Genomic DNA, 27337 nt, shown 5'->3' with positions numbered 1-27337 from the left:
AGAAGAAAGCTAGGCCAGCTATGTTTGATTCCCTTCGGTTATGGCGTAAAGAGGCCAAGCAGAAAGAAATCAAACAGCTTAAGAAGAATCGAAGAGAGGGTATCATTCCGATAATGCAAGTCGTGCAGCAATGTCAGCGGGATAAAGTAGAAAAAGAGATAGAAATTTCCACCAGACTACATCATATTAAGGTGGATAAATGTTATCCGGTTTTATCGTCTAGTTTTGATAAAAGAACGAAGACGCGAAAGAAGCGAAAGAGGATCCTTTGCTAGCATATTTATTGAAATCACCACCTCCTTATGCACAGGATACTACGGCTCCTATAGTTCCTCCTGTTGTCCCTCCCGTTATTCAAGCGGCTGCTGCTCAACCCGTTGTTGGTCCTGTGTTTGTCCCTCCAACTACTCCTATTCCAACTGCTCCTTTGCCTGTACCTCCTCAGCCTCTAGTTTCTGCTACTCCAACTACCTTGACTACCCCCGCTGTTCCTACTTTCACTTCTAATGTTGTTGCTCCTGTTCTTCTTTCTTCTTCTCCTTCTGTTCGCAACCGTATCCCTAATACTGTTGCTACCCTCTATTCACCACTTCTTGGGCAGTTATTTCCATCCGATGTTTCTGAAACTCCCCAGAGACGAAGTCAAATCCCTGGTGGAAGGGAGAGTGCAACGTTAGCGAATATGGCGCGTAGGTGGATAAGACACCCTGCTAACTACCCTCCACGCATGGTTTTCGACACGTTTTCTCAGTTTAATGAGCCTACGCAGAGATTCGTGTTCGAAGAAATGTGTAACTTTTTGAGAGAACAATGGTATAGTGATGATGTAGATGATGTACCGCCCGATATGATTGAACTTCAGAGTCAATTTTCGAACGGTACGATAGTAGGTGGAGAGGTACGACGTGCCTTAGAACGATTGTTAGCCTATAGATCCACAGTGCCGCCTCGAGTGTCGTTTGATGACGACTCCGACAATTGAAAAGCGACTCCTGGTCAGTATACTATGAGAGAGGTTCCGCCAGTATGGATGCCAGGTAATCCTGGTGGAAATCCTGCGGTTCTGCCACATTTCCAAAGAGTTTGGATACACCTCCCATGGAAGCGATCAGAAGTCTTACAGGTGAAGCAGTCCTTGCCTGATCCACGCAAGAATCCGGCGGGTTATTATAAGGAGTTGTCTCAACTGGTAGACGCTACTATTATGAATCTTGCGGACATCGACATGCTGTTTGGCAATGTCGTACCACAACCGATTTGGGCAAAAATTTGCCAAGAAAACCATGCGAATGAGTTAGGCGGTGATTGGGCTGCAATAATAGCGGCCGATGGCCGACAAGTGGGTGGGGCTAAGCCTGAGCAGGTAATTACGGATCTGCCCCAAAGAATCATTACGTTCATGAAAACGATTATGCCAGCGATGAGGGTGAACTGGGATAAATTAGCAGCTTGTAAGCAAAAGAAGGACGAGAGTGTCTCCGATTTCTTTACCAGATTCGAAGAGGCATTTGTCGATCATAGTGGTCAGGATATGGGCACCGAGGGAGGCCAACGGTTATTTGTTGATAAATTTGTATTGAATTTGTTGCCTGAGCTATGCAACAAATTGAAAAATTCAGAAAGTGCTTGGGCGGTTTCAACTACTGCTCAAATATTAGCGACGGCTCAATACTATGAGAATAGGGAAAAGGAAGAAAGTGATCGTTCAGACAAGAAAACGAAGGAGCTTAAAACGAAGTTTTTGTTACAGCAAGCGTATCCTCCACGTTCAAATTAAAATGATTCGCAACAGCAATATCGACCACAATTACAATCTTCCAGGATGCAGTCCCGATCCGACTTCTCCGACTTTAGATCTACGCTTGGGTATAATCAGTGTGCATATTGTAGAAGAGAGGGCCATATAAAATATGATTGTCCAGCTTTGCGTGACCGGCTTAACGGTGTGTCGGCACGAGGGGGTCGCGGTGGTCCTCAACAAGCACCCCGAGGTAGAGGCCGCGGTGCCCCTCAAAATCAAAATCATGAACGCCCTCATACCCCATCAGACGCGAATAATTATTTTGACCAACGAAATGTGAGGTCCGATAAATCAGCATAGTATCATGTGGACGATTATTACGTCGAACATGAGATTGATGCAGGTAACCACTACTAGGACAGCCACCGACAGAGAGAGGGAGTAGTATCAGTTCCGGTTGATCAGAGTGGGCCTTACGTCGCAGTTGCTACATCTGGCGTAGTTGAGCCTTTTCTGTTAGACACTGGTGCGACGAAAAGTTCCATCATGCATTCGAAACTCCCTGGCGCACCTTTGTCCGGCTTAACAAATGTTTCCATTGGATTCTCTGGCGCCCCTGTTAGCAATCCTGTCTCTAGCCCTTTGTCCCTTACGATTGGTCCTCATGAGCTAGAGGCCCCATTGATTTTATCTACTGGTTGTGGTGAGAATCTTTTGGGCTTGGATTTGTTAAAACGGTTATATGCGACTTTGTACTGCTCTCCTGCGGGAGTGGAGCTTACATTTGGTCAGAGAGCGATCTCTCCTATGTACTTATCAATCGATAAGTTCCCACCGGAACTGAGTTCCCTTCCTGCGTCGTTATGGGCTACGGGTCCCAATGATGTAGGCTTATTGAACATCCCACCTTATGTGGTTCAGTTGAAATCGAATGTGCGTTTCCCACATATACCACAGTATCGTATCTCTTTTGATGGTGAGCGAGCACTATTAGCGATCATTTATGACCTGATCGAAAAGGATGTCATTGAAGAAACTCGAGGCAATGTGTGTAATAGTCCTGTGTTACCGATTTTGAAACGCACAGATCCAACTAAACCTCCTGTGTACCGCTTTGTAATTGATTTACGAGAAGTAAATAAAATCGTGATTCCCCAGTTTCCTGTGGTGCCTGACATCACGGCTTTGTTGACCCTGATTCCGGCTTCTGCCTCCTGGTTCACGGTAATCGATCTAAAGAATGCTTTCTTTAGTATTCCGATCGCTGAGGAAAGCAGAGACCTATTCGGATTTTCACTGGGTGGTCGCAGTTTTAGATTTAAACGCGCACCACAGGGCTACTGTGAGAGTCCATCGATCTATAGCCAAGCACTTAAAAGTCAGCTTGTTGCATTTGTGTTGCCGACAGGCGCAGCCTTAGTTCAATACGTTGACGACCTATTAGTGGCAGCTGATACAGAGGCTATTTGCAAAACCGCTACAGTATCATTGTTGCAGCACCTATGTGACTTACATCACAAGGTGTCACCTTCTAAGCTACAATATTGTTGTCAAGAAGTAACCTACTTAGGTCACTTACTGTCAAAGGATGGGAGAAGGTTGACCCCAGAGAGAATTGCTGCGATTGCCCGAATGACTGTGCCAAAGACTCAGAGAGATGTACGTGCCTTTCTAGGTATTACGTCATACTGCAGACAATGGATTCCAAATTTTTCATTGTCGGCGAAACCATTGATAGCCCTTACGTGCAAGGATGTTTCATCTCCTTTGCCATGGACTGAAGAGTGTCAGAAAAGTTTTTCTGAATTGCGTGATGCGTTGTGTTCGGCTCCTGTGTTGGGTACTCCTGATTACAATAAGCCGTTCACACTTTATGTTCACGAGAGGGACGGTTGTGCGTTGAGTGTTCTGACACAACAATTTGGCGACAAACAGCGTCCATGCACATATTTTTCTTCGACCTTAGACCCAGTAGCTAGAGCCTTGCCGAGTTGTTTGAGAGCAACAGCGGCAGCTGCGGCGTCCATTCGACAGTCCGCAGGTCTGGTCATGGATAATATGCTCACGGTGATGGTCCCGCATGCAGTCGACACTCTCTTGAACCGAACGAAAACTCAACATTTGACGAGCGCAAGGTTGTCTGGATATGAGTTGACGTTATTGGCAAGTCACATACGGATAAAACGGTGTAATGTGTTGAATCCAGCAACATTGTTGCCGATCGACATGGAATTAAGTGATGTAACACCACATGATTGCTATTTGAGAACTGAAGAGGAGACGAAGGGTCGTATTGACCTGAAAAACACTCCATTGGTGGATTCCGATGGTACTTTGTATGTGGATGGTTCATGTTTTAAGTTACCAAATGGTGATGTGACGACTGCGTATGCTGTAGTAACATTGAGTACGGTTGTGGAATCTGCGAGATTGAGTCAGAATTCGGCCCAAGCGGCTGAGTTGATCACCTTGACGAGAGCGTGTGTGTTGTCCAGAGGGAAGCGGGTGAATGTGTTTACAGACAGCCAGTATGCTTTTGGTGTGGCGCATAGTTTTGGTCGATTGTGGAGAGAAAGAGGATTTTTGACGTCGCATGGTACGAAGATTCAGCACAGACAACTTGTGAATGACCTTTTGGACGCACTTACATTGCCTAAAGAGGTGGCAATAATCAAATGTAGTGCGCATCGGAAGGTGACGGATGATGTTGGTCGCGGTAATGCGTTTGCAGATGAGATTGCGAAGGAGACGGCTAGAGATCTGACAAATCGAATCTACGTTGCGAGTTCAGTAAGATGGCCAGCGGAGACTAGTATGTGTGAGGACACAGTTGAGAGTGTGAAGAAGATACAGAATGAAGCTACCGAGATGGAAAAAACTCAGTGGAAAGAAAGTACGGGAAAGTTAGACGAGAATGGATGTTGGGTTGATTTGTCGGAAAAGCAGAGATGGATGTTACCAGATGCATACGTGCTTGCTGTTGTTACTATGGCTCATGGTACATCACACATTAATACGAAAGGCATATGTAAGTTGCTGTCGCCCGTATGGAGGAATGATGGAATTACTAAATGTGCGGAGAGAGTGGTTAAAAATTGCATGGTATGTTTGATGTATAATCCTGGCAAGGGCACCCCCACTCCACGTGGTCATTTTGCTCCTCCCACATGTCCCTTTGAAATTATTCAGTTAGACTTTATCCACATGGAGAGATGCAATAATTTGAAGTTCGTCTTGGTTGTAGTTTGTGCGTTCTCCAGATGGATTGAGGCTTACCCCCTAAAGGATAATACTGCCCTGTCCACAGCAAAGGTTCTACTCAAAGAATTTTTCCCCAGGTATGGAATGCCACGGATTGTATGGTCAGATAACGGAAGTGAGTTTGTGGGAAGTGTAATGAAGAGTGTATGTCGTGGTCTTGGCATAAATCAGAAGTTTCATAGTGCTAATCATCCTCAGTCTGCGGGTTTAGTGGAAAGATATAATGGCACTCTGAAACTGAAACTTGCCAAAATCCAGGCAACGACTGGTCTATCATGGCCCGACGCTTTGCCTTTAGCTCTCTTATCGACCAGGGCGACTGTGCACTCTCGAGTAGGGCTCAGCCCATATGAGATTGTGTTCGGCCGTCCTGCGAACATTTGGGGAGTTCCGAGGCCTAAAGAATTTGACAGACTTGAATATCCAATGTTAATTGACTATCTCTATGATCTGACTGCTAAATTGAGTTTGATTCATCAACAGGTCTTTGAGGCTCTACCGGCACAAACAGAGGGTCCTGGTCATCGGCTCCAACCAGGTGATTGGGTTCTTACCCGCAACTTTGGACGAAAACGAAATCTTGAGCCAAGGTTCGTGGGACCTTACCAGGTGTTGCTGGCAACGAGGACTGCGGTTCGGCTGGAAGGGAGAAAACATTGGGTACATGCCACCCACACCAAGAAAGTTCCGCTCCCATTGCCAGCAGATAGTTGGATCAGAAAAGGATTTGGCTCGTCTGAAACTTACGTCCCTCTAAGTTACGTGCCGTTTAGTGACGCGCAGCTTGTAGGAGATAACACAGTAAGACCCGACACCCCTGTTGAACCATCCGAGGTTAACCCTCTTTCAGCAGCATTGGAGAATTCAAGTTCTGAACAATTGCGTGGACAATCGAACACTCTTTTGCCGTCTGATCCACTGTTTGAAGAGCAGACTCGCCCCGGAAGAAGTCGATACTTTCTTCGACCACGCTAACAGACTAATAAATTCTGTTTTTTATTTTTTTTTAATCTACATCACCTCTATTGTTGCCATACAAATTGTGGACATTACATATATATATGTATATATATTGTGTACCTTTTTCCTTACAGCTAGGAGGCGTATATTGAATTCAATGAACTTTTGATTAAAAACCTTCTCATCTGGGTTAACCGTAGGGCCGTGCGGGTACTTCCTCCTGTTTAGCAGGTATCTTACACTAGGTCGATTACTTTTGTCGATTTCTGGGAACTCCTGGGGATTGATAATCGCTACTCAGAACGAAGTGCGTCAAAAACGTCACGGACGGTTTTTAGAAGATGAAGTCTTCTAAGCTGTTGGAAATTGAGAAAATGGTGGCGCAAAGATCCAAATTGCACAAGACATTTCGAAAAAAATGTTTTTTGTTACAGGTTTTTATGTTGTTCCTAACTGTTTCTATGCTGCTGGTGGGTGGAGTATATTTTGGTTTTCAATCATTGCTGCCTTCTACTTTACCTACTCCTCCTTCTCATGATTTGAGTTCTGTTTCCACTATGTCTCCACATTCCTTTCATCTTCTGCCCCAACATGAACAGGTCAGACGTGCGGAATTTATGAACAATTCTTTTGTTCAACTTCTACATCAGCATCAGTTGGTGATGAACACTACCAATTGTTGGGTATGTGGGTTAATGCCACATACCATGGATAAGGGTATTCCGTATTTTGTTCTTCCTTATAGCCCCCAGGGGTCAGCTTGAGCATTCCAGACCATGTTCCGTAGTGCACTAGATTCCTACCCCCATCGAAAGCCTCGCTCTGCAGACCTTGGTCCTGGCCCGTACCACAAGTCTTTGGCGATAGCAATTGCAGATTTAAATAGAGATATTTTTGACGCAACACTTATCCCAGAGGAAGAGGTGCGAGCTTATAAGGATCTGAGTGAGGTCGAGTATAGTACATCAGTGAATGATAGGCAGTTTAAGAGCTCATCTCCAATCTGGATCGTACCTCATCTCGGTCATTTCTGTATGCAAGGTCTTGGTCGCAATCCGAGAGCTCAGCTTGGGAAGAGTGCTTGTGTTGATACTTACGTTTTACCAATGCTCTCTTCCCCTGTCTTTCTGACTGCCAAGGGTACCTATTTTGTATGTTATGATCGCGCATATACGTGGTTACCTCATGACTTCTCGGGTACCTGCTATATCGCGAATCTTTTGCCTCCGACTTTCACTGTTGCCTCAGATTATCACAAAACTAGAGTTGTGAGAGGTGTCATTAGTAAAGAAGATACTGCCGGTCAAGAAGCAGGAGATTCTTTAAGGGTTTCCTACCATTTTGGGGCCCTATGGTCAATAGCAGGAATCTGAGACAGTTAACTTGTGTAGTGGAAGCAACTGCTAACATAACTGCAAGCGCCCTTGGTAATCTGACAGCAGAGCTTCAAGCGGATAGGCTTATGACGCTACAGAACCGTATGGTTCTAGACGTAGTACTAGCAGACAGAGGTGGTGTGTGTAAGGTCATCCATTCGAGCTGCTGCATTTTCATACCTGATAACGCTCCAACGGTTTATCAAGCCATCTCGAAGTTGCATAAAATCTCAGAGTCCATACACGTGGACGAGGGAGATTGGACGCTTCTAGGATGGTTTTGGGGTCTGATGTCAACTTGGGGTTGGAAAATTCTGATGACTATAGGGGTTGTTGTGACGTTTCTGTTCACGTGTTGTCTTTGTGTGCAGTGTGGTCCTGCCTTATGTGGCGTTTGTGCTACAACGTGTATAAGAAGGCCATCTGTTACCGGCGAGACATTGATGAATAAGATGATGTTCCAGCAACACTTGAATGATCTGATGAATATCGAAATTGATTATGATTCCGACTAGTGCTTGCCTACATGAGGGCAAAAGGAGCGTCTGAGGACCAATGAGAACCGTTACGATGCTAGCGAGGGTGGTATCTATGAACCGTAAATGACGAGATTAATAGGTGTACGCATTTTCGCTACGCTACTTAGAAGGGTTCGTCTTATTTACAGGTTTCTTCATTTGAACCCTCGGGTTCCATTTTAGATACGGCATCCATTTTGTTTCTTGCCCTCACGTAGTCAGCGAACAGGCAAATGTCCGCCTCATGACCCTGTGATTCCCAAGACTGGGGGATGACACGGCAGAAACAGATGGCTCCGCAGCTGGGTAATCTTCCCACGTTGGCCTATTGTTTCAGCCTTGCATGCGCTCGGCTCGAATCCTTTGATCCTGGGATTGCGCTTCCGATATTACCTCCACACTCCTTCTTCTTCTGTTGTCTGACTTCCTTGCACCTGTTCCTGTCTCTTACTCTCGTCCTTTTACAACTAGAGTGGAATGTGCATAGCAGCAGGATAATGTGCTTTTACAGTTGGGAACCGACAAATGTTACTGTGATTATGTTCCGGGTTTCCGACACCATAAATGAAGCCCTTTTAAGTTTCTTGTGGGAACTGAGTTGTAACCTTTTGTTCGTTACGTTATTGAATGCTGAAAATGTGTATAAAAGGAGCGATCCACGTTTGCAATTGGAAGCAGACTCTTGGAACCTACACACTGTTGTACTTCCCATGACTTTTGCATCCCTGCAGTAATAAACGCTGATCTTTGACGCCGAAGGAAGTGTCCCGTGTCTCTGTCACTTGTGCGCCGAACAGGTATCCTACGAAGGTTTCAGGTGTTGTTCCCTGGCACCGCTGGTTCTTAAAAGTCCAGTCCTTCAGATGTGACAATGAGAAACCAAACTAACAATTAGTTAACACTATTTTTTATAAGTCTTGACAATAGCCTATGCCAGTGCATCTTCACTCATAGAAAATGATCACAATTTAGGCTTCAACAAATAGAACATACAATATAAGTGATTACCTCAAGAATTCCTGCATTATTTATCATTAAACAGCACATAATCAGCTGGATAATAAGTCATACTAATGTTTAATCACAAGTGTAGTACAATTACTTAAGAACTATACACTCAGAATAGTTTGACACCTTTACTAGTGTTTTAAAAATCTTTAAAATGAACTACTATTGGTTATTTCCTCGAACTCAAGCCTTCAGAAAACCCCAGATTTCCAGGCCAAAAGGAAGGGGTGAAACGCGGGTTGACTACATCAGCCGTAGAAGCTCACAAACTCTATAATAACCATCGTACTGAAGGATACCAGAATTATATTCGATACTTAAGTCTATCAAACCAGGATATATCACTAAAGAAGTATTTGGAATCATATTGTGTGTATCTGAAAACAAAATGGATACTCTGGATAACTGAGATCCATGGCAATGGACTTTAAAATATTTTCTTACCAAAGTTTTGCTGTTTTTTTCTTCATATTTTTCAATTTGTGCATTACATGCTAATCTATACTCATCTGGAAACATACAGTCTATACAAGGAAACAATTTTGGCAAACGAGAGGTGTTGTAGGCCCTACCTTTAAGGAGTATAAAACGTTCCCCACAACTGATAGCAGGCAGAGTACTGGCAAGCAGGCCTAGAGTGGGTTCAGCCTAATAAAGACTTCGCTTATTCTTTAGCACAGATCGGGATGAGCAAAGTTGTGATGCAAAAGAATCCCATGCAAAGTTATGGAAGGTACAGTGACATCCTTGACCTTTCAATGAACTGGCTGTGCTGTCCTACCTCAGCCGCGGGCCGTGGAGGGAGTTACGGTGGGGCAGGGAGGCGGGGAGGGGGAGGGGCAGGGTGGAGGGACCTAAAAACCGGCATATGGATAATTGCAGGTAAGTACACAATTTAATTATTGAAACGAATTTCGTAGCGCGCACTGCATCGCAAAATGCGATGCTGTGCGCGCTACGAATTTCGTTTTATTAATTAAATTGTGTACTTACCTGCAATTATCCAAATGCCGGTTTTTAGGTCCCTCCACCCTGCCCCTCCCCCTCCCGCCTCCCTGCCCCACCGTAATTCCCTCCACGGCCCGCGGCTGTCCTACCTGAAGAAGGGATGGATGGCTCAATGGCGGAAGTAGGACTGTGTTCCTGAGGAAGCGGAAGTGAAAACCTCAGAATCCGGTCTTAAACTGCCCCAGCTGAGGGTGTGACACCCATGTAGAATAGCTGTGCTAGTGAAGCAGTCCCACTGCATGGCCAGTTTGAATGGAGTTCAGTGTGAGACCACTTGAGACCACTTAGAGGTGGTGCAGGTAAAGGTAATGTGCAGTGTCTAAGTTATTGAAGTAGGACAAACAAGTAAATATTTTTTGTGAATGGTCACTTTGGTTCAATCTGGATATCAGTATAGATACGAATGTGCTGACTCAATATAATTATAAAATACCCTTAATGTGTCCTCTGTCAAAATGCTTTGCTACGGTCACCTCCTAAACCTGAATGTCGATTGTTTACTTTATCTATGATGGTAATATATCTTTAACATAGGCCCACTGAATTTTCCCAAACCTTATCCACTGGTCTAAGATATAAATAGTAATTATGTCATGGCATAAACATGTTTTAGGAATGAAGATTTTTCTATTGAAGCAACCACTGCTGGGTCTCACCTCATTTTCTGTTTACTTTCAGGGGTGAATGTGGCCCTGGGTGGTCGAGCCACACAGTCAAGTATTCTTGGTGGAAAACATTTTCAAGACGGTTACCTGTCAGATGCAATCAACGCAATAGATGGAAATCAGGATACCGATCTTTTACATGGATCATGCTCCCATACAAATTATGACTATGGTCCCTGGTGGAGGGTGGATTTACTTAAACCACAGAAAATGTATGCCATTTCCATCACCAACAGATATTCTGCTCCTGAAAGGCTGAATGGAGCGGAAATTCTCATAGGAAATTCACTAACAAACTATGGAAATAACAATGCAAGGTACAATGTATACTCTGTTCACTTATATTTGTCATTTACAGATGACAAATGCTTGTTTCTTCGGTTCAGCTGTGGCGTTTATTGTATTACGTGACTCACAATTCCAGTCTTATATGTGATCAGAGTAATGGATCCCCCATCTTGAAATGAAGAGTGCAAGTATTCAACTTAGTAAATACATAATTAAAATGAATATTAGGGTAAATAAGTGAGAGTAAGTACAATCCTGTCACATGATTTCCACTCTGATCACATGTTGCAAGATATATTTCAAGGCGAGTGTACAGGTTTATGAGCTATATCATACTTTTAAAGACCTTAATTTAATAATTGTTTTGTCATTTGAAAATAAGGACAGTACCTCAAATACTTTCAGTTTGTTTTAGTTATTTCCTTCCACCAGGTCCTCATTTTATTAATTTCCTTGTGATCTGATAAATGTTTTAGTTGTTGTTTATTTTTACTTTACTTAGTGAACTTTAGTATATAATTGTTTACCTCTACTGGCTCCTTACTTTGTCCTTCTCTTCCTTGCGGAACTCTACTCAGGCTTCAAACTTGTTTCTAAATAAAGCTCCGACTCCCCTCCTCATATTCACTCGCTGATTGTTGCAGTAAATTGTTGATGGAGGTCACTGATTGCGCCCACAGTGTACGCTTGACGTGGGCTTGTCAATGGCAAGTGTGTTTGTTTGGTCCTTGCCCAGATAGTGCCAAAGGCACAGAGAGCTGCCATAGTGGGCATCATGGGGAACTATGCTCTCTGATTAGATATAACCTGGACTGCTTCCTGCAGCACCTTTCAGGGTGTATGTTGTACATCTTTAGCACTTATGAGTGGTGTGTTCTAACACCTGATGTAATGAAGGAACTTACTCATATTTTTAAAGGTCAATTTCTGCCCAAACATACTTTTGGACAATAACCACTTACTGTGTGACTTCCTTGTTCTAGGTGTAAGATACCTTGATATTCCTGAGTCTACACCTCCACCCATCTGGAGTGTCAGGCCCCCAAGCGGTCACATTGCCACCGCAGCTCTCACTGCTTGCCTGAGGATTTCTGTTTTCTCCCAAAAACCCTGTGGTTGGGCTCAGGGCAACATTCTGGGCAGAGACCTCAGAGTCTTCGGTGGTAGCTCACAGGGGAAAGGCATCCATGGATATGAAATAATCTCTCCAATTCTATTGCTTCCTGACCTTGTTGCAGCTTCTAGCAGTAATCGGGGGAGCACCTGCATTGTGGGTCATGTGCTCAATGGACGCAAAAGCTTATGTGCACTTCCACTCAAACCCTGTCAGGTTGCAGCTCTCCAGACCTGCCACAGAGGAGAAGAGTATATTACAAACCAGCAAGAATATATCCTCTCCCCAGGGTGCCAGTGATATAATCATCCTTCACCAGTGTGATCAGCACAACAAACTATAAAATGTATGTCCTCTTGCAACTAGTGCTGCTGACCAGTTCAAGTTGTCTTGGAGGTTGGAGCATCTCCCCTTCAGCTAGTTTGCTCTTGGAACTTTCCTTGGACCCTTCCTCAGGACCTCCAGGACTTTGCACATCTTGGTTAGACACAGGGAGCAGAGAATAATAGTCACATATGGAATACTTGCAATGCAGGATACCCTCATGCTTACAATATTTACAGGTAATATGAATTAAAGCGAGAGAGTAGTACTCAGAGTAATGCCATTGCTAATATGTAATTTAAGCATTACTGTTTCTCCCCTCCCTATCATGAATTCATAGCAAATGATATTTAGCACAACATGGACAACTGGCAGTGCATGCTGAACAGAAATAGTTTTTTATAGAAAACAGAAGTTCAACTCTCCCCTATTCCTTAATAGGGGAGAGAACGATGTATCACTTACGCTCTCTGCAAATTACAATTCACCCTACATAGCCCCTCTACAACGGCTATCCAAAGAGTACTCAAGGCAAAACTAATGCCAGCCCTTAATTAAGCCCAACAAGCGTTCCCTGGTAAACTCAATAGGAAACTGGAAAAAATCAACTGCAGAGCATACAAGAGACTATTCCATCTACCCAAGTGCATCAGAAACACTCTTGTCCGACTAGAATTTTCTCTCAACCAACAAAAACTGGAAGAGATGGCTGCCTTGATCAAATATTACTATCTCACAACAGCGGCACAAGAGAAGACACTGAAGGCAGTTTTGAAAAATATTTTCATGGAACCTGGGAACCCTTGGTCAGCCACCCTTATTGCGGCAAAGGAGCTCCTCAACCTAGCCACGGAGTTTTGGGACACTGAGCTAGTTAATTACACTGCAATTAAAAATGCGATTAAAAAACAAGTTTGCATCAGCTCCCGGGCATTGGACTTGGAGTCACTGGCAAAAAGAGACTTCCACGAATCCCTATGCCTGCCGCACACAGGGCACAATCCCAAACTCCATCTTACGCAGGCTGTGGGCCACCCAGCCCTTCACAAGATTTTAGCCTACAGACTACACCCCCTGCCCCTTAAAGAATTATATGCCCCTGTATGGGCAGGATCGACAATTCCGGAAAGCTACAAACGTGAATCTCTGGCCCACATTTTATTCTGCTGCCCGGCCCTACGCTCAGCACGCAGCCTTTATCTCAGGCCTATCCAAAGACAACTGGGGATGCATACCGCAAAGGAGGCGGTCCATCAACTATATACACTGACCTCAGTAAAACAGATGGCCTCATTCGGTAAATTCATTCAACAGACTCGGACTAAGCTGATGGCCAGCTAGGGCGCAAATGACTAGAGATTTTTGTAATGTTGGATTTCCGTTTTAATGTAATGGTTTTGAGTAACCAAACAATACATTAATCAATCCAATCCAATCCAATCCATATATCCAATGAATATTTTTTCCTTCTGAGAGCCTATAATGTTTAGGAAAGTTAGCTGAATCAGACCATGTAGCTGCCTGGCAAATCATGGAATACGAAGCACCTTGCAACTTAGGTACTGTAGAGGACATACTACGGTTCAATCTTTCTTGGATTGCGAATAGACCACCTTGACCCTCAACTTCAGAGGCCTTTCTTTTTTGGATCCATTTCACAGGGAAGCAACTAAATGAAAGAAGGAAAGAGAGGTTGTGAACCGTTTCTTCAATTCACGGTTTTCAGTAAGTGAGGAGCAAGACAGAAAGAGAGGGAGGGAGGGAGGCAGCTGCCAGTACAGAAATGAAGAGGACATTATCTGTGTCTGCTATGGGCAGGAAGGAGACAGAGTCCTTTTCCTTCTCTGCCTGACCCCAAACATCTACGAAAGCAAGCCGAGCCTTATCTGAATGGACACCGAAGAGCAAACAATGCATACAAAGAGATACAAAGACATAAAAGAAGCATACAGACATACCACAGCAAAACATGTCGACGAATACACAAAACAATGTAGCCATGTAGCATGTCGACACAAAGTATACACACAGACAGCACCAATCTACACAGGCACAGAGACAACAATTAAACACGGAGAACTTGCAGTCACAGAGCTCACAGAGACCAGTGGCAGGGAGTAGTCAACTCGAAGACACACGTTACTCACTGATTCAGCGCTCCTGGGCAATCTCCATCGAGGCACAGCTCCAGAACGCGAGCCATCATTCTTGCTGATAACAGAAACCTCTACAGCACACCCGGAGACACTGATAGGAACACGGTGTGACAAAACACCGGCTGGCAAATGTTAACCTTTAGATCGCAGAAAGGCGGCTTAGAATTATGCACTGCGTTCAGCATGAGAGCATATACACCTACAGGTCTGTCCATGAGTACCGCAGTGTAATGGACTTGCACACATCAAGAGGTGAATATGGAAGCCTGGGTGCGGGCTTCTCAGTCTGTGGATAGCTGAGAAAGTTCCCCTCGGACACAGATTAACCTGAAGCGCGGACAGAAACTGTAGTTAGGCGGTGCTGCTTCCGTAATAGACAGAAGTGAAGCATCGCCTCTACAGCCAATAATAAGCCAGATAAGAAAAGCTATGATAACTTTAAAGGAACGGGAAGAGGCGGGAGAAATTAAGTGGCAATAGGTGTAGTTTCTCTCAATATACAAATTACTTAATGCCTCGTAGAGGCAGCACATGCGCTGCCCTATGTGAGACCTAAAAAGGGGTGTTAGAAAAGCAAACTCCTTGTGGCGGGCACACCATGGTGCCCGCCACAATGTGCATGCTTGAATCGGGGGTACCAATGGGCATTCTCCCCGTGATCGATTAAGAGGGCCCTGGGGTGAAGGGGGGGCCTGCTACGGGCCCCCGAAGTCTGATTACGAAAGCCGTTTCTTCTTGTACTCGCTCGGTCAGAATCCAGCTCCATTGCGTGGCACAATTCGGCTACGCACAAGTCGTACGGACAATATTGGGTTCGGACACAATTCAGTCGACACGTACGGGATCTTCGCATCGTACTTTGTCGTTTGGACCTGTGTACGATTCGGTCGCAAATAAGGGCTACGAATCGGATCCTAAAGAGCCAAATTTGATTCGTAGGCCTTCCGAACAAAATTGTAATCGTGCCTTTAGCATTAGGATTGCTAACTTCAGCTGCAAACAAAGGAGCAAAGAAAAAAATGCATTTCCCTACTAGAAAACCCAAAGATCCAAAACAAAGGTCAATACTGGATTTGTTCACTAAGTCTAGCCACAGAGCCCTTACCGTATATTCCCCAGGTGACAGAATGGGTTTGGAGGTTTTTGAGCATTACCCCTCATACTTGTAGATGGCGTCATTCATCTCCGCATCGACATTGTCAGAGTCGCACGCTGACGTTGGTTACTTTTGTGACTTTCTACTTTAGGAGAGGGGAGCCACAATATGAACTGAAAACTGGTGTGATATACTAAGGCTCTGAGAAATGTGACCCTACTGAATCAGTTCTCAGAGAGGGGCCGGATGGGAGGGTTGGTGTTAGACCTGGCATCCTTGGTGAAGTTTCCCCTGACTTTTTCTCTTCAAACATCCAATTTTGACTGTTTTTGCTGACTTCGTTATTGCTGGCTTTAAGAATCTGGGCACTTTACCACTGCTAATAAGTGTTAAAATGCATGTGCTCAATATACAAAACATGGTAATATTGGTTTATCCTCAATTGGCATATTTGATTTACCTATGAGTCTCTATAAAGTGCACTACATGTGCCCAAGGCCTATAAGTTAAAAGCTACTAGTGGGCCTGCAGCACTGATTGTGCTACCTTCTTAAGTAGTTCTTTAAACATGTCTCAGACCTGCCACTGGATAGTCTCTGTGTGCAGTTTAAACTGCCATGTCGAATTGGCAAGTTAACCTACTTGCCAGTGCCAATCCTTCCTTTCATTTAGATAACTCCAAAGGTAGGCCCTGGACAGTCCATAGGAAGGGTGCATTGTATTGAAAAAGTAGGATATGTACATTTAACCTAACATGTCCTGGTGGTGAAATACTCTTAAATAAATTTGTTGGTACTTCAAGGACTATCTCTCCCATTGGATAACATTGGGAGTGCCTTATTACATTTTATAGGTGTAATTTCAAATTGGGAAAATATGGGACCCCCAACTTTCCTTTCACTGGAATCACAATTTAAAAACACAACTTATGGTGAAGTTAGTTTTTGAATTGCAATTCTGAAAAGGCCACTTTTAGAAAGTTAAAACACACAAAAGGTAATGGGAGAAATGCTTTCAATGTGTCTAACCACTGGATTTCACTCGAAGTAATATCTTAACCCATCGTTCTTTTACTCACCATGCCACCTCAGTTTAGTCCCGGCCATATGCAAATCAGTCTTGACCCTGTTCCTTATGGGAACAGTCTAGCCCAAACTGCCAGGCCAGTTCCTCTCTGAACCGGAAACATGGATCCTGGGACCGTGTTTGGGGTATTTCTCCTCATCAGCCATCTGGCTTGAATACAGTGACACAGTGAGCATGAGTCCCACGTCTGGGCATACCCATGCCACTTAGAGCAGTACATCAAACACACAAAAGGTGATGGGAGAATTGCTTGCAATTTGTCAAACCACTGAAGATCGCTCGGGGTAGCTTCCCAACTCATTGTTCTTTTACTCACCATGCTACCTCAGTTTAGACTGAGCTATATGCAAATCAGTCTTGACCCTACTCCTTATAGGAACAGTTCAGCCCAAACTGTCCATTTGTCCATTATCTGTGTGTATTTTACTTTTAGAAAGTCTGCATTTTCTTACTATAATCATTTGGTGCCTTCTGCCTGTCTCTAGAATACACATCTGGGGTGCGTGACAGATGGCTTTGTGGCTGTCACACACAAAGGAAGGATAGGTGTGACTGAGTAGCCATCTGCATTCTGACGGGTGATCCTGAGCAAGAGGGTAGGGAGGAGCTGACACTTACACCTGAAAGGGTTCTGTCCTGTCCCCACACAAAAGGTTGCATACCCCCATAGTGAGTCTGGAGTCAGGACAGGAAAGAAAGGGCCTTGTGCACTTCAATGGCATCTCCTTAAGGTCTCCCCACTTAAAAGGGACAACTGGGTATAACTACTGGACCTCTGACATCACCAACTGAGAACACTTCTGGAACTGAGTATATTCTACCGGGAAGAAGGACTGCTGTGCTGCTGGAGGACCTGTCACTTTGCTGAACTGCTTTGTTGTGTTGGCCTCCTGCCTGCTTCCCTCTTGCCTGGGAGCGAGAAAGACTGGACCTGGGTCTCTGCATCCCAGAACCTAAGTATCTCCAAGGGCTTGTAGGCCTGCTACCTGTTTTCTTATGTCTAGGGATATGAAAGACATCTCTCTTCAACCTGCCACTAGCACCTGGACTCTGCTGTGAGTCCTGCTCTGTCAAGTGGTGCCAATCCAGTCCTGGGCCCTTGGAAGTGGAGTAAAGTGCTGCAACTGTGAAAATCCTAGGGGTGCGCGGTATACTCCACCTGCCAGCAGAGTTTTTGAACTCCGCGTTCGGCTTGGAGCATAACAGCCTTCGGGTAATTACATTTTTGGGGAAAGACAGATACAGAAAGGAAAAGAAGCGACGGAACGTCATTTTTAATTAATTCAAGTAATGATTACAAATAATCGGGAAATTTGACAAGGAGTCACCAGTCATCACGCAGCATTTAAAGATGGTCGCAATCGCATTTATTTATTCCTCATCTCCATTCTGTGAGACATACAATTCCAGTAGTGGGCAGTTTTAATGACACACATACATGATACCTGTTTCTTATTGGATGTTCATTGTTTACTTGCCCTCCTTTCTCATTAAGCTTAGCCGACACCCTTTCCAGAAGAAAGTAGAAGAGGAAGACTCCGATGTTCTATGTACACACCCACAGAGTCGGAAAGCAAAGTATCTCTACTGTGATCGCTTCCATCTTGACTGTCTCTGCTCGTGGTGAGTGAATACTTAAGGTCAGGAGAGTTTAGCGTGGCTAGTTTGAAAGTCACTTATTTGGCAGCATCTGTAGTGTCGTAGGAAGCTGTGTTTTTTGTCAATAAATGTATTCCTTTGGTATGTGAAACGACGGTGGCATTTAAGCTGAAACAGTGATATGAACGGAACTCCGCAGGAATTCACTGACCATTTTTTCTACTACTTGAATTCCATGGAATACAACTCCGTGGACTCCAACCACCCCTAGAACATCAATGCATTGACGATGGTGAGCTGATCCTAACCGATGCATCTCCCTCTATGCCAGCGTATTGCTACTGCTGTACGGACCACAGACTCCAGAACACTGACTGCGCAACACATCGTCTCCTGTTTCCAACGCATCTCCGCCTTTGCGCGACACGACGCGATGATGCATGGCATTATGCAGCTCACATCGACTGCAGTCCAGAGGCTCGACAGCAGCGCGTCATCCCATTGTTCTTCACATCTTGACTCCCGACCCATCCTCAATGGTGCGCAGCTCAGAACCGACACATTGCCTAAATCGGTAAGAGCGACCACGACTCATCATCTCCTCTGCTTCCAGCATCACTCTCGACATTGACGCTTCCAAGGTACTGTTCCGCAATGCAAGGCTGGTCCCTGTATCCATTGTTGTCAGCCTGAACATTTGGATTTAACCCTGTCTAGCGCAACCAGGTAGCCCCTGGGACACTAAAAAACATTAATTCTTTAAAGAATTCACATCTTGACTTCTTATTGGATTTTTGTCATTTTGGTCTCGTTTTACAAGCCATTTTTCTAAAAAATTGTGTGGTCTTGTTGTGGTGTTTTAACTGTTACTGTTTGAAGTGTTACACAAATATTTGATAAACTGCCTCTTAAGTTAAGCCTGACTGCTCTGTGCCAAGCTACCAGATGGTGAGCATAGGTTAATTTAAAGTGTGGGGTAGGAAGGGATGCTGCTACTGCTCAAATAGCCAGGTCTTGAGTAGTCTCCTGAAGGTTAGTAGGTCCTGGGTCTGCTGTAGGAGGGTGGGGAGGGTGTTCCAGGTCTTGGCGGCGAGGTGGGAGAACGGTCTGCCAGTGGAGAATGCTCTTTGGGTGCGGGGGACGGTAGCGAAGGCGAGGTCAGCGGAGCAGAGCTGGTGGTTGGGGGTGTAGAAGGTTAGTCATCTGTTGAGGTGTGCTGGTCTGGTGTTGTGGAGTGCCTTGTGTGCGTCGGTGAGGAGCTTGAAGGTGATCCTCTTGTTGACGGGAAGCCAGTGCAGGTCTCTCAGGCGGGTTGTGATGTGGCTGTGGCAAGGGATGTCAAGGATCAAGCGTGCAGAGGCGCTCTGTATGCATTATATTAGTTTCAGGAGTTTGGCCGGGGCTCCTGCATTTGAGGGCATTTCCGTAGTCCAACCTGCTGCTGACGGGTAACCAAAAGAATGAGGACGAGACGGCGGTGACTTGCTTGGTCATGGAGAGTGTTAAGTCGAGGATGAAACCCAGGTTGCGTGCGTGGTCGGTGGGTGTCGGTACTGCTCCCAGTGCGGACCGCCACTAGGAGTTGTCCCAGGCCGAGGAGGTGGAGCAGAGGATGAGGACTTCCGTCTTGTCCCAGTTCAGTTTCAGGTGGCTGTTCTTCATCCATTCATAGACGGCTTTCATTCCTTCGTGGAGGTTGGTTTTGACTGTGAGGTGTTCCTTGGTGAGGGTGTCGTCGGCGTAAGAGATAATGTTTAGGTTGTGAAGTTGGGCGACTTGGGGGAGCGGTGCAATGTAGATGTTGAACAATATCGGGCTGAGGGATGATCTTCGGGGTACGCTGCAGATGATCTTTGTGGCTTTGGATTGGAAAGGGGGGAGGCGGACGCTCTGGGTTCTGCCGGAGAGGAAGGAGGCGGTCCATTCCAGCGCCTTGTTTTGGATCCCTGCGTCTTGGAGGCGTATGCGTAGGGTGCAGTAGCAGACCGTGTCAAAGGCGGCTGATAGGTCCAGCAGGGCTCTGATGTCATCGTTGCCGGCAATGCGGGCAGTTTTGGTACTGTGGTTGCTGCAGAACCCAGACTGGGAAGGGTCCAGGATGCTGTTCTCCTCGAGGTAGCGGGTCAGCTGTCTGTTGACGGTCTTCTCGATGACCTTCGCTGGGAACGGGAGCAGGGAGATGTGTCGAAAGTTCTTGAGGTCCTTCAGGTCAGCCTTGGGTTTTTTTGAGCAGGGCGTTGATCTCGGCGTGCTTCCAGCTCTCCAGGAAGGTCGCGGTCTCGAAGGAGACGTTGATGGCCTTGCGGAGATGGGGTGCGATGGCGGTGCTGGCTTGGTTGAAGATGTGGTGTGGGCATGAGTCTGACGGAGAGCCGGAGTGGATGGTGTTCATGACCTTGATGGTGTCGTCGTCCTTTAACCCCTTTAGTGCTGTCGTCGGCCAACGGTCGTCGCGAGCACTACCTTGCCAGTGCTGCGCATGTCCATTGGCCGACGCGGCCGCACCAGTTTCTTCGAACATTCAGCACGGGCGCAGAATGTTCGAAGCAACAAACAGGTTAAGTTGGTCCAGGTGAGCAGGGGATCGATGTGGGTGGTGTTCATGAGGCCTGAGGTCTCGGTGCCTGTCGGGTGGTCAGGTTGTTGAAGCTTTCGTGGATGTCTGCGATCTTGCGATGTAAGAAGGTGGCAATGGAGTCGCACAGGGCTTGTGATGGTGGGATGTCATGTTGTTGGAGCTGGGGTTGGAGAGTTCCTTCCCGACTCAATGGTCCGTCTTCACGCCGATTCAGGAAACAGAGATCGTCCCCCTGATCTCCAACACCAAACCGTCATCCCACTCCCTGGATCAGCTTCCTATAAACCTGACCAAAGTCCTGAAACACACCCTAGCCCCAATCTGGTGCAAAATCATCAACAGCTCGCTGAGCTCGGGAATTATCCCAGACTGCCTCAAGGTCGGCCAAGTCACGCCGCTACTAAAAAAAACAGGGTTAGACACAGAAGATATGAACAACTTTAGACCCGTGTCAAACCTCCCTCTGTTATCCAAAACACTAGAAAAATGTCTTCTCCCACAGCTAACCCAACATTTAGAGAACATCAACCTCCTTGACCCCCACCAATCGGGTTTCAGGAAAGGATGCAGCACTGAAACTGCCATCCTAAACGTCATAGACGATCTACACAAATAACTTGACTCTGACCAATGCTGCCTTCTCATTCTCCTTGACCTTTCGGCCGCATTTGATACTGTTGATCACACGCTGCTCCTAAAAGCCATTCAAGAAAGAGCAGGCATGGAATTGACGGTACTGGACTGGTTCTCCTCCTTTCTACACAATCACTCCCAAAGAGTAAAAATCAAAAACTTTGAATCCGACCCCCTACCCGTCAGTAGAGGAGTCCATCAAGGGTCAGTACTCTCCCCCCTACTCTTCAATATCTACATGGAACCCCTTACCACAATACTCAGGAATTCCAACATCCCCTTCCACCTCTACGCTGATGACACACAACTCTATTTGGAAACCACCTGTATGGATGACATTCTCAAACTCAATGACACGCTCAAAGACGTTCAACAATGGCTCTCACAAAACCACTTAAAGCTCAATCAAGAAAAAACTGAAGTTCTACTCATCTCCAACAGAGACGAAAACCCCCAAATTGAAGAATGGCTCAAAGCCATCAACTCCCTCAATGGCACCCTCAAGCCAAAAGACTCGGTCAAATCCCTAGGTATCACTTTAGACCCCAAACTAAACATGAAAAAACACATTGCAAACTCTGCCAAAAGCGCTTTCCTCAATCTGAAACTTCTCTACAAAATAAAACCATTCCTGCCTCCCAAGGACCTTCAACAGGCCCCTCAAGCACTGGTGCTCTCCAGAATTGACTATGGAATCGCAACCCTGACCGGCCCAGCCAAATCACATCTAGGTCCCTTGAAACCACCCTCAATGACCTAGAATGGTCACAGGAACCAAGAAATTCGACCACATTTCCCCCGCGCTCAAGGATATGAAATGGCTCCCTATTGAACAACGAGCCAACTTTCGAACAGCATGCCTTACACACAAAGCCCTCCACACAGGCAAACCAGAATACCTCGCTGCGAAACTTAAAAGGGCTGGCCAGTCCAGGACTCTCAGAAGCTCCAACACGCTTCTTCTCATTCCGCTGAAATCGCGGAAACGAAAAACTTTAAGTAAATGCTTTGCAGGCAATGCACCCAGGATATGGAACGCCATCTCTCCCCACATCAGAATGACCTCCCACTTCCCAAAATTCAAGACTTTACTCAAAGCCCTCTTCCTGGAAGCCACCTGAACTGTAAGGGGATGCTCATAGTTCCCCTAAACCTTGTAGTCACTATGATCTGTATGTTTTTGTTTTTTGCTATCCCCTTGAGCTGTCCAGTTATCAATCTTCCATCGCCGATAAGGCACATTATTGTACCTGGTGTGAAGCACTCTGATACCCTCGGGTCCAGCTAGCGCTATACAAAACTTATAATAAATAAATAAATAAATAAGATGTTAAAGAGCTCTTTGCTGTTGTGTGTGTTGTTGTCTAGGCGGTCTTTGAAGGGGGCCATTTTGGCGGATCTGATGAGGTGATGGTGTCTGCGGGCGGCATTTCTTGATGGGTGCGAGGGTGTTGGCGCATTCTTCGATCCACTGTCTGAGGTTGCGTACTGCGGTGTTGGCGTCATGGGGTCGACGGTGTTGTTTAGCTGGTATTCGGAGACTTTGCTACAGCAGCGGCAAGGGATCTGTTGAGTCTGGTGGTGTATGATGGGTTTCTGGAAGGTGAAGTGGATGCAGCGATGGTCGGTCCATTGGAGTTTGGTGATGTGGCTGAGGGAGACGTGGGGACTTGCGGAGAAGATGGGGTCAAGCGTTTGGCCGGCGGAGTGGGTGGGTTTTGTGACTAGCTGTCTGAGTCCGAGGTTGTCAATCAGGGTGGTGGAGCTGGTGTCGTTGTTGTTCTCGAGGTGGACGTTCAGGTCCCCGAGGAGGATGTATTCAGTGGAGGCAAGTGCGTGCGTACTGACAAAGTTGGTGATGGAGTTGCTGAACTGTGGCCGTGGTCCGGGGGGTCTGGGTTTCTCTGAGGGTGGTGTTGGGATTTGTGTGGATCTGGAAGTGCAGGTGTTCGGCGGTGCTGAGGGTCTCGTTGGTGCTGGTCGAGACCCTGAGGGTGTTCCTGTGGACGATGGTGGTTCTGTTGGTGTGGGCCCTGCAGGTGATCTTGTAGCCATCAGGGGTGGCTATGGCGATGTCGGGACGCCGAGGAGGAGTTCATCCAGGTCTCCATCAGGAAGGCAACGTCTGGGCAGGTGGAGTGGTGTAGGTAACAGAGTTCGATGGCATGTATGCGGGCGGAGCGGGTGTTGAGTAGACTGCATCTGAGGTGGTTGCGATCTTTCGCGGTGGATGGATTGGTGGTTCGGATGCTGGTGAAGCTGCAGTTCGGCAGCAGAAGAATCCTTGGGTGCACTTCGGGCGGCTGAGAAGCAGTTGTGTGATCATCCGGTGTTGAGTGCGTGGAGGGTGCTGGCATCGTTGGGGTGACGGGCTTTGTGGCATTCACGGGGGGCCAAGGGGTCTGGCCGTGCAGCGGCTGCCATATAAGGGGAGGTGAGAGGGAGGAGCAGCAGGGAGGTGGGAGCTGGGTGGTGAATCGGTGAGCAGGGGTGCGGGGACGCAGCAGTGGGAGAAAACGAGCAGATCACAGTAGGCAGGAAGGGGGACAAAACGGTGTAGATAACAGAAATTAGGAAACAACCACTAAAACACAATGAGGGCAAAGGCACAAATTACAAAAATACAATTAGGCACAATGTGTAAAAATTACAAGAGGACAAACAGAGTATGAGAGGAGGGTCAGCAAACTTACAGCAACGGCAGCAGCGGGCTGGAGAGCACGGACACACAAGTAGTGCTTTGCGGCATGGGGAGCGGCCTAACCTGCAAACAGGACTAGAATTGGGGTTCCAGCTTAGAAAGGGTGCATACCTCTGCCAACCTGAAATCCAATTTCTAACAGTCAGCAAAGAATCGCCAGCTAGATAAAGTCTCTCTCATATAAGGCATTACTGAAGGTAAATAACATGTTCATCTGATAGAGACTTCCAGCCACAGATTCCTTACATTAGAATAGATACCCAAGCAATGACTCCCCAGAGGTGGGTCTGTGAAGCCAATTTAAACCAGAAAGTCCTGCACAACTGAGCATGCGTAGTGCCCTTTGTGACACACCTGACTGTCCAGACAGTGGTACGTGGTAAACGTTTGCAAAGATGTCCACGCTGATACCTGTCAGAAGTCCTGGATAGGGACTTTGCTGGCTAACACAGTGATTGCAGATGTGCCTCTGGTGGAATGAATTCGCAAGCCCTCAGGGGGTTGCTTTTTGGCCAATTGTGAGAAAGTCATCCTTTTTGCCTTGATTGCCCCCATTTTTTGACTGATACTTTTGGCTACTGACTCTGATTGTGCCCTGGCTCTGCTAACAAGACCCAGGGCCAGTAATCTGAGTAAAAGGTCAATTGTAATTGTGTGTAATTGCAATTGGTAGGTTTAGAGGCCCAGTTTATTTAATGCACTTAAGTGTGCACTGCTGTGTTGCCTGCTGTCCTTTTAAAGGCAGCCCTGCTTTGCTGCCAAACGTGGTAGAAAAGCAACATGCGTACCTATGTGTGCATTTCATTGTGGTAAAGACCTTCATATAAGAAGAAATAATCTGAGCATCTGAGCATACCCTGCCAACTTATGGCGAACAAAGTGGTACAAAAGGGGGTGGTGATGGGCGGAGCATCTGAACCAATCAAACACTCACCACCAGTCAGCAGATCTGGGTTTAATCCATCACCGTTCTTTAGCCCTCTCTGCCACCCCAGTTCAGACATGGCCACATGCAAATCAGTCTGACCCTGTGCCTCATGGGAACAGTCCAGCCCGAACTGCCAAGCCATGCCTTCCCTGGACTGGAAACAAGCTTCCGAGGACCGGTTCCTGGCATTTCAGCCGTCTTCAGCCAGGCTTTCTTGAATCCAGTGGCAAAGTGAGCAAGAGACTCACGTCTGAGCATACCCTGCCAACTTATGGCAAACAAAATGGTACAAAAGGGGGTGGTGATGGACGGAGCATCTGAACCAATCAAACACTCACCTCCAGTCAACAGATCTGGGTTTAATCCATCACCGTTCTTTAGCCCACTCTGCCACCCCAGTTCAGACTTGGCCACATGCAAATCAGTCTGACCATGTGCCTCATGGGAACAGTCCAGCCCAAACTGCCAAGCCATTCCTTCCCTGGACTGGAAACAAGCTTCTTAGGACCGGTTTCTGGCATTTCAGCCGTCTTCAGCCCGGCTTGCTTGAATCCAGTGGCAAAGTGAGCAAGGGACTCACATCTGAGCATACCCTGCCAACTTATGGCGAACAAAGTGGTACAAAAGGGGATGGTGATGGACGGAGCATCTGAACCAATCAAACACTCACCACCAGTCAACAGATCTGGGTTTAATCCATCACCGTTCTTTAGCTCACTCTGCTACCCCAGTTCAGACATGGCCACATGCAAATCAGTCTGACCCTGTGCCTCATAGGAACAGTCCAGCCCGAACTGCCAAGCCATGCCTTCCCTGGACCGGAAACAAGCTTCCGAGGACCGGTTTCTGGCATTTCAGCCGTCTTCAGCCCGGCTTGCTTGAATCCAGTGGCAAAGTGAGCAAGGGACTCACGTCTGAGCATACCCTGCCAACTTATGGCGAACAAAGTGGTACAAAAGGGGGTGGTGATGGACGGAGCATCTGAACCAATCAAACACTCACCACCAGTCAACAGATCTGGGTTTAATCCATCACTGTTCTTTAGCCCACTCTGCCACCCCAGTTCAGACATGGCTACATGCAAATCAGTCTGACCCTGTGCCTCATAGAGAAGGCTTACCTATTTATATAGACATACTGCATGTGTATTCCATATTGCCATAAGCATTTATAATTCTGCGATGATATGATGATGCTTTGATGGCAATTCAAATCAAAAGATACTTTGATAGTAGTTCAAATAAAATCTATAAAAGATAAAATTAAAAGAATTTTATATATTGCTTACTAAGCTGTTGGCCACTACATGTGAACAAGATTACCTGCCACATTAATAAATATGCAATATTTTACTTTAGCGGTTCTTAGCCTTTGTATCTTTTTAGTATTACTAAACGGGTTTATAAATTTGCAGCAGTTTTAAATGCTCTATAAATGTTTGCTTGCTACATTGCTGGCAACTACCGGATAGAGTCCAAACCGCATCTATATAAGTGCTCAGGTTGTCTATAGTCAGCTGGCCACCACGTAAATTCTAAATACGGTTTAGAATATTATCAAGACCGACATTCAAAAATAGTCGCGGCTGAGGAGCAACCATTTAATTAACAGCGTCTCCACGTTGTAGGAGTACTAGCCCCATCTGTATTTAAATTTCATATTAGGTTGAGAAAATGGCTCTCGTACTCCCTACGTTTGTGTGATAGTGACCTCCTGAGTCTATTAAAATAACCGCGCTAAGGCACACTACACTTGTTGAAGTACCTGTTCGTTGAACAGAGGCCTCCCTGCTCTAACGGGTATCCGGAAGTAGTCTGTGAATTACTTCCGGAGTCATAAACTTATATACATATCCAGTTGTCGATGCCAAATACCGTATATTCAATATTATTAAATGTATCATCATCCAACGGAAATTGCATGGCCTCATTATTTTGGAGAAATATATAAAAATTTAGTGTGTTAAAATTTAGAAAATGTTTATGAATAAGACTCATTTGATACTGTTCGGTATTTCAAGCCTATGGCGGCCATCTTAAAGTGTCTAAATAGCGAAAACACATAATGATAAACATTGAAATTGCCAACAAATCATATCAATCGTTATTTCTCATTTTTACTTTTTCAATCGTTTTCTATAAACAGGGGATAGAGCACGTTTCCCGAGCAAACATGTTAACATATTAGCACACACGATGTTCGCCTTTTCTCCAATAAGACAGCAAATACAATCTATGATGCTTATTTCGAATAATTGTCTTTGCACAGTTATGCTTATTGAGTCACTATATATGGAA

General features: G+C 45.9%; 1 protein-coding gene across 1 annotated transcript in view; it reads left to right on the top strand.

Annotated features, from left to right (window-relative positions):
- LOC144763943 (fucolectin-like) overlaps window positions 1-27337 on the top strand; it is a 109034-nt gene that overhangs the window by 70540 nt on the left and 11157 nt on the right. Inside the window, exon 3 of the mRNA XM_078649988.1 lies at window positions 10551-10854. Within this exon, the coding sequence (XP_078506114.1) occupies window positions 10551-10854 (304 nt within the window). The remainder of the gene's footprint in view (window positions 1-10550; window positions 10855-27337) is intronic.

The sequence above is a fragment of the Lissotriton helveticus genome, chromosome 6, assembly GCF_964261635.1.
Source record: "Lissotriton helveticus chromosome 6, aLisHel1.1, whole genome shotgun sequence".
Classification (NCBI taxonomy): Eukaryota; Metazoa; Chordata; class Amphibia; order Caudata; family Salamandridae; genus Lissotriton; species Lissotriton helveticus.
This window is presented reverse-complemented; position numbering and strand designations above follow the sequence as displayed.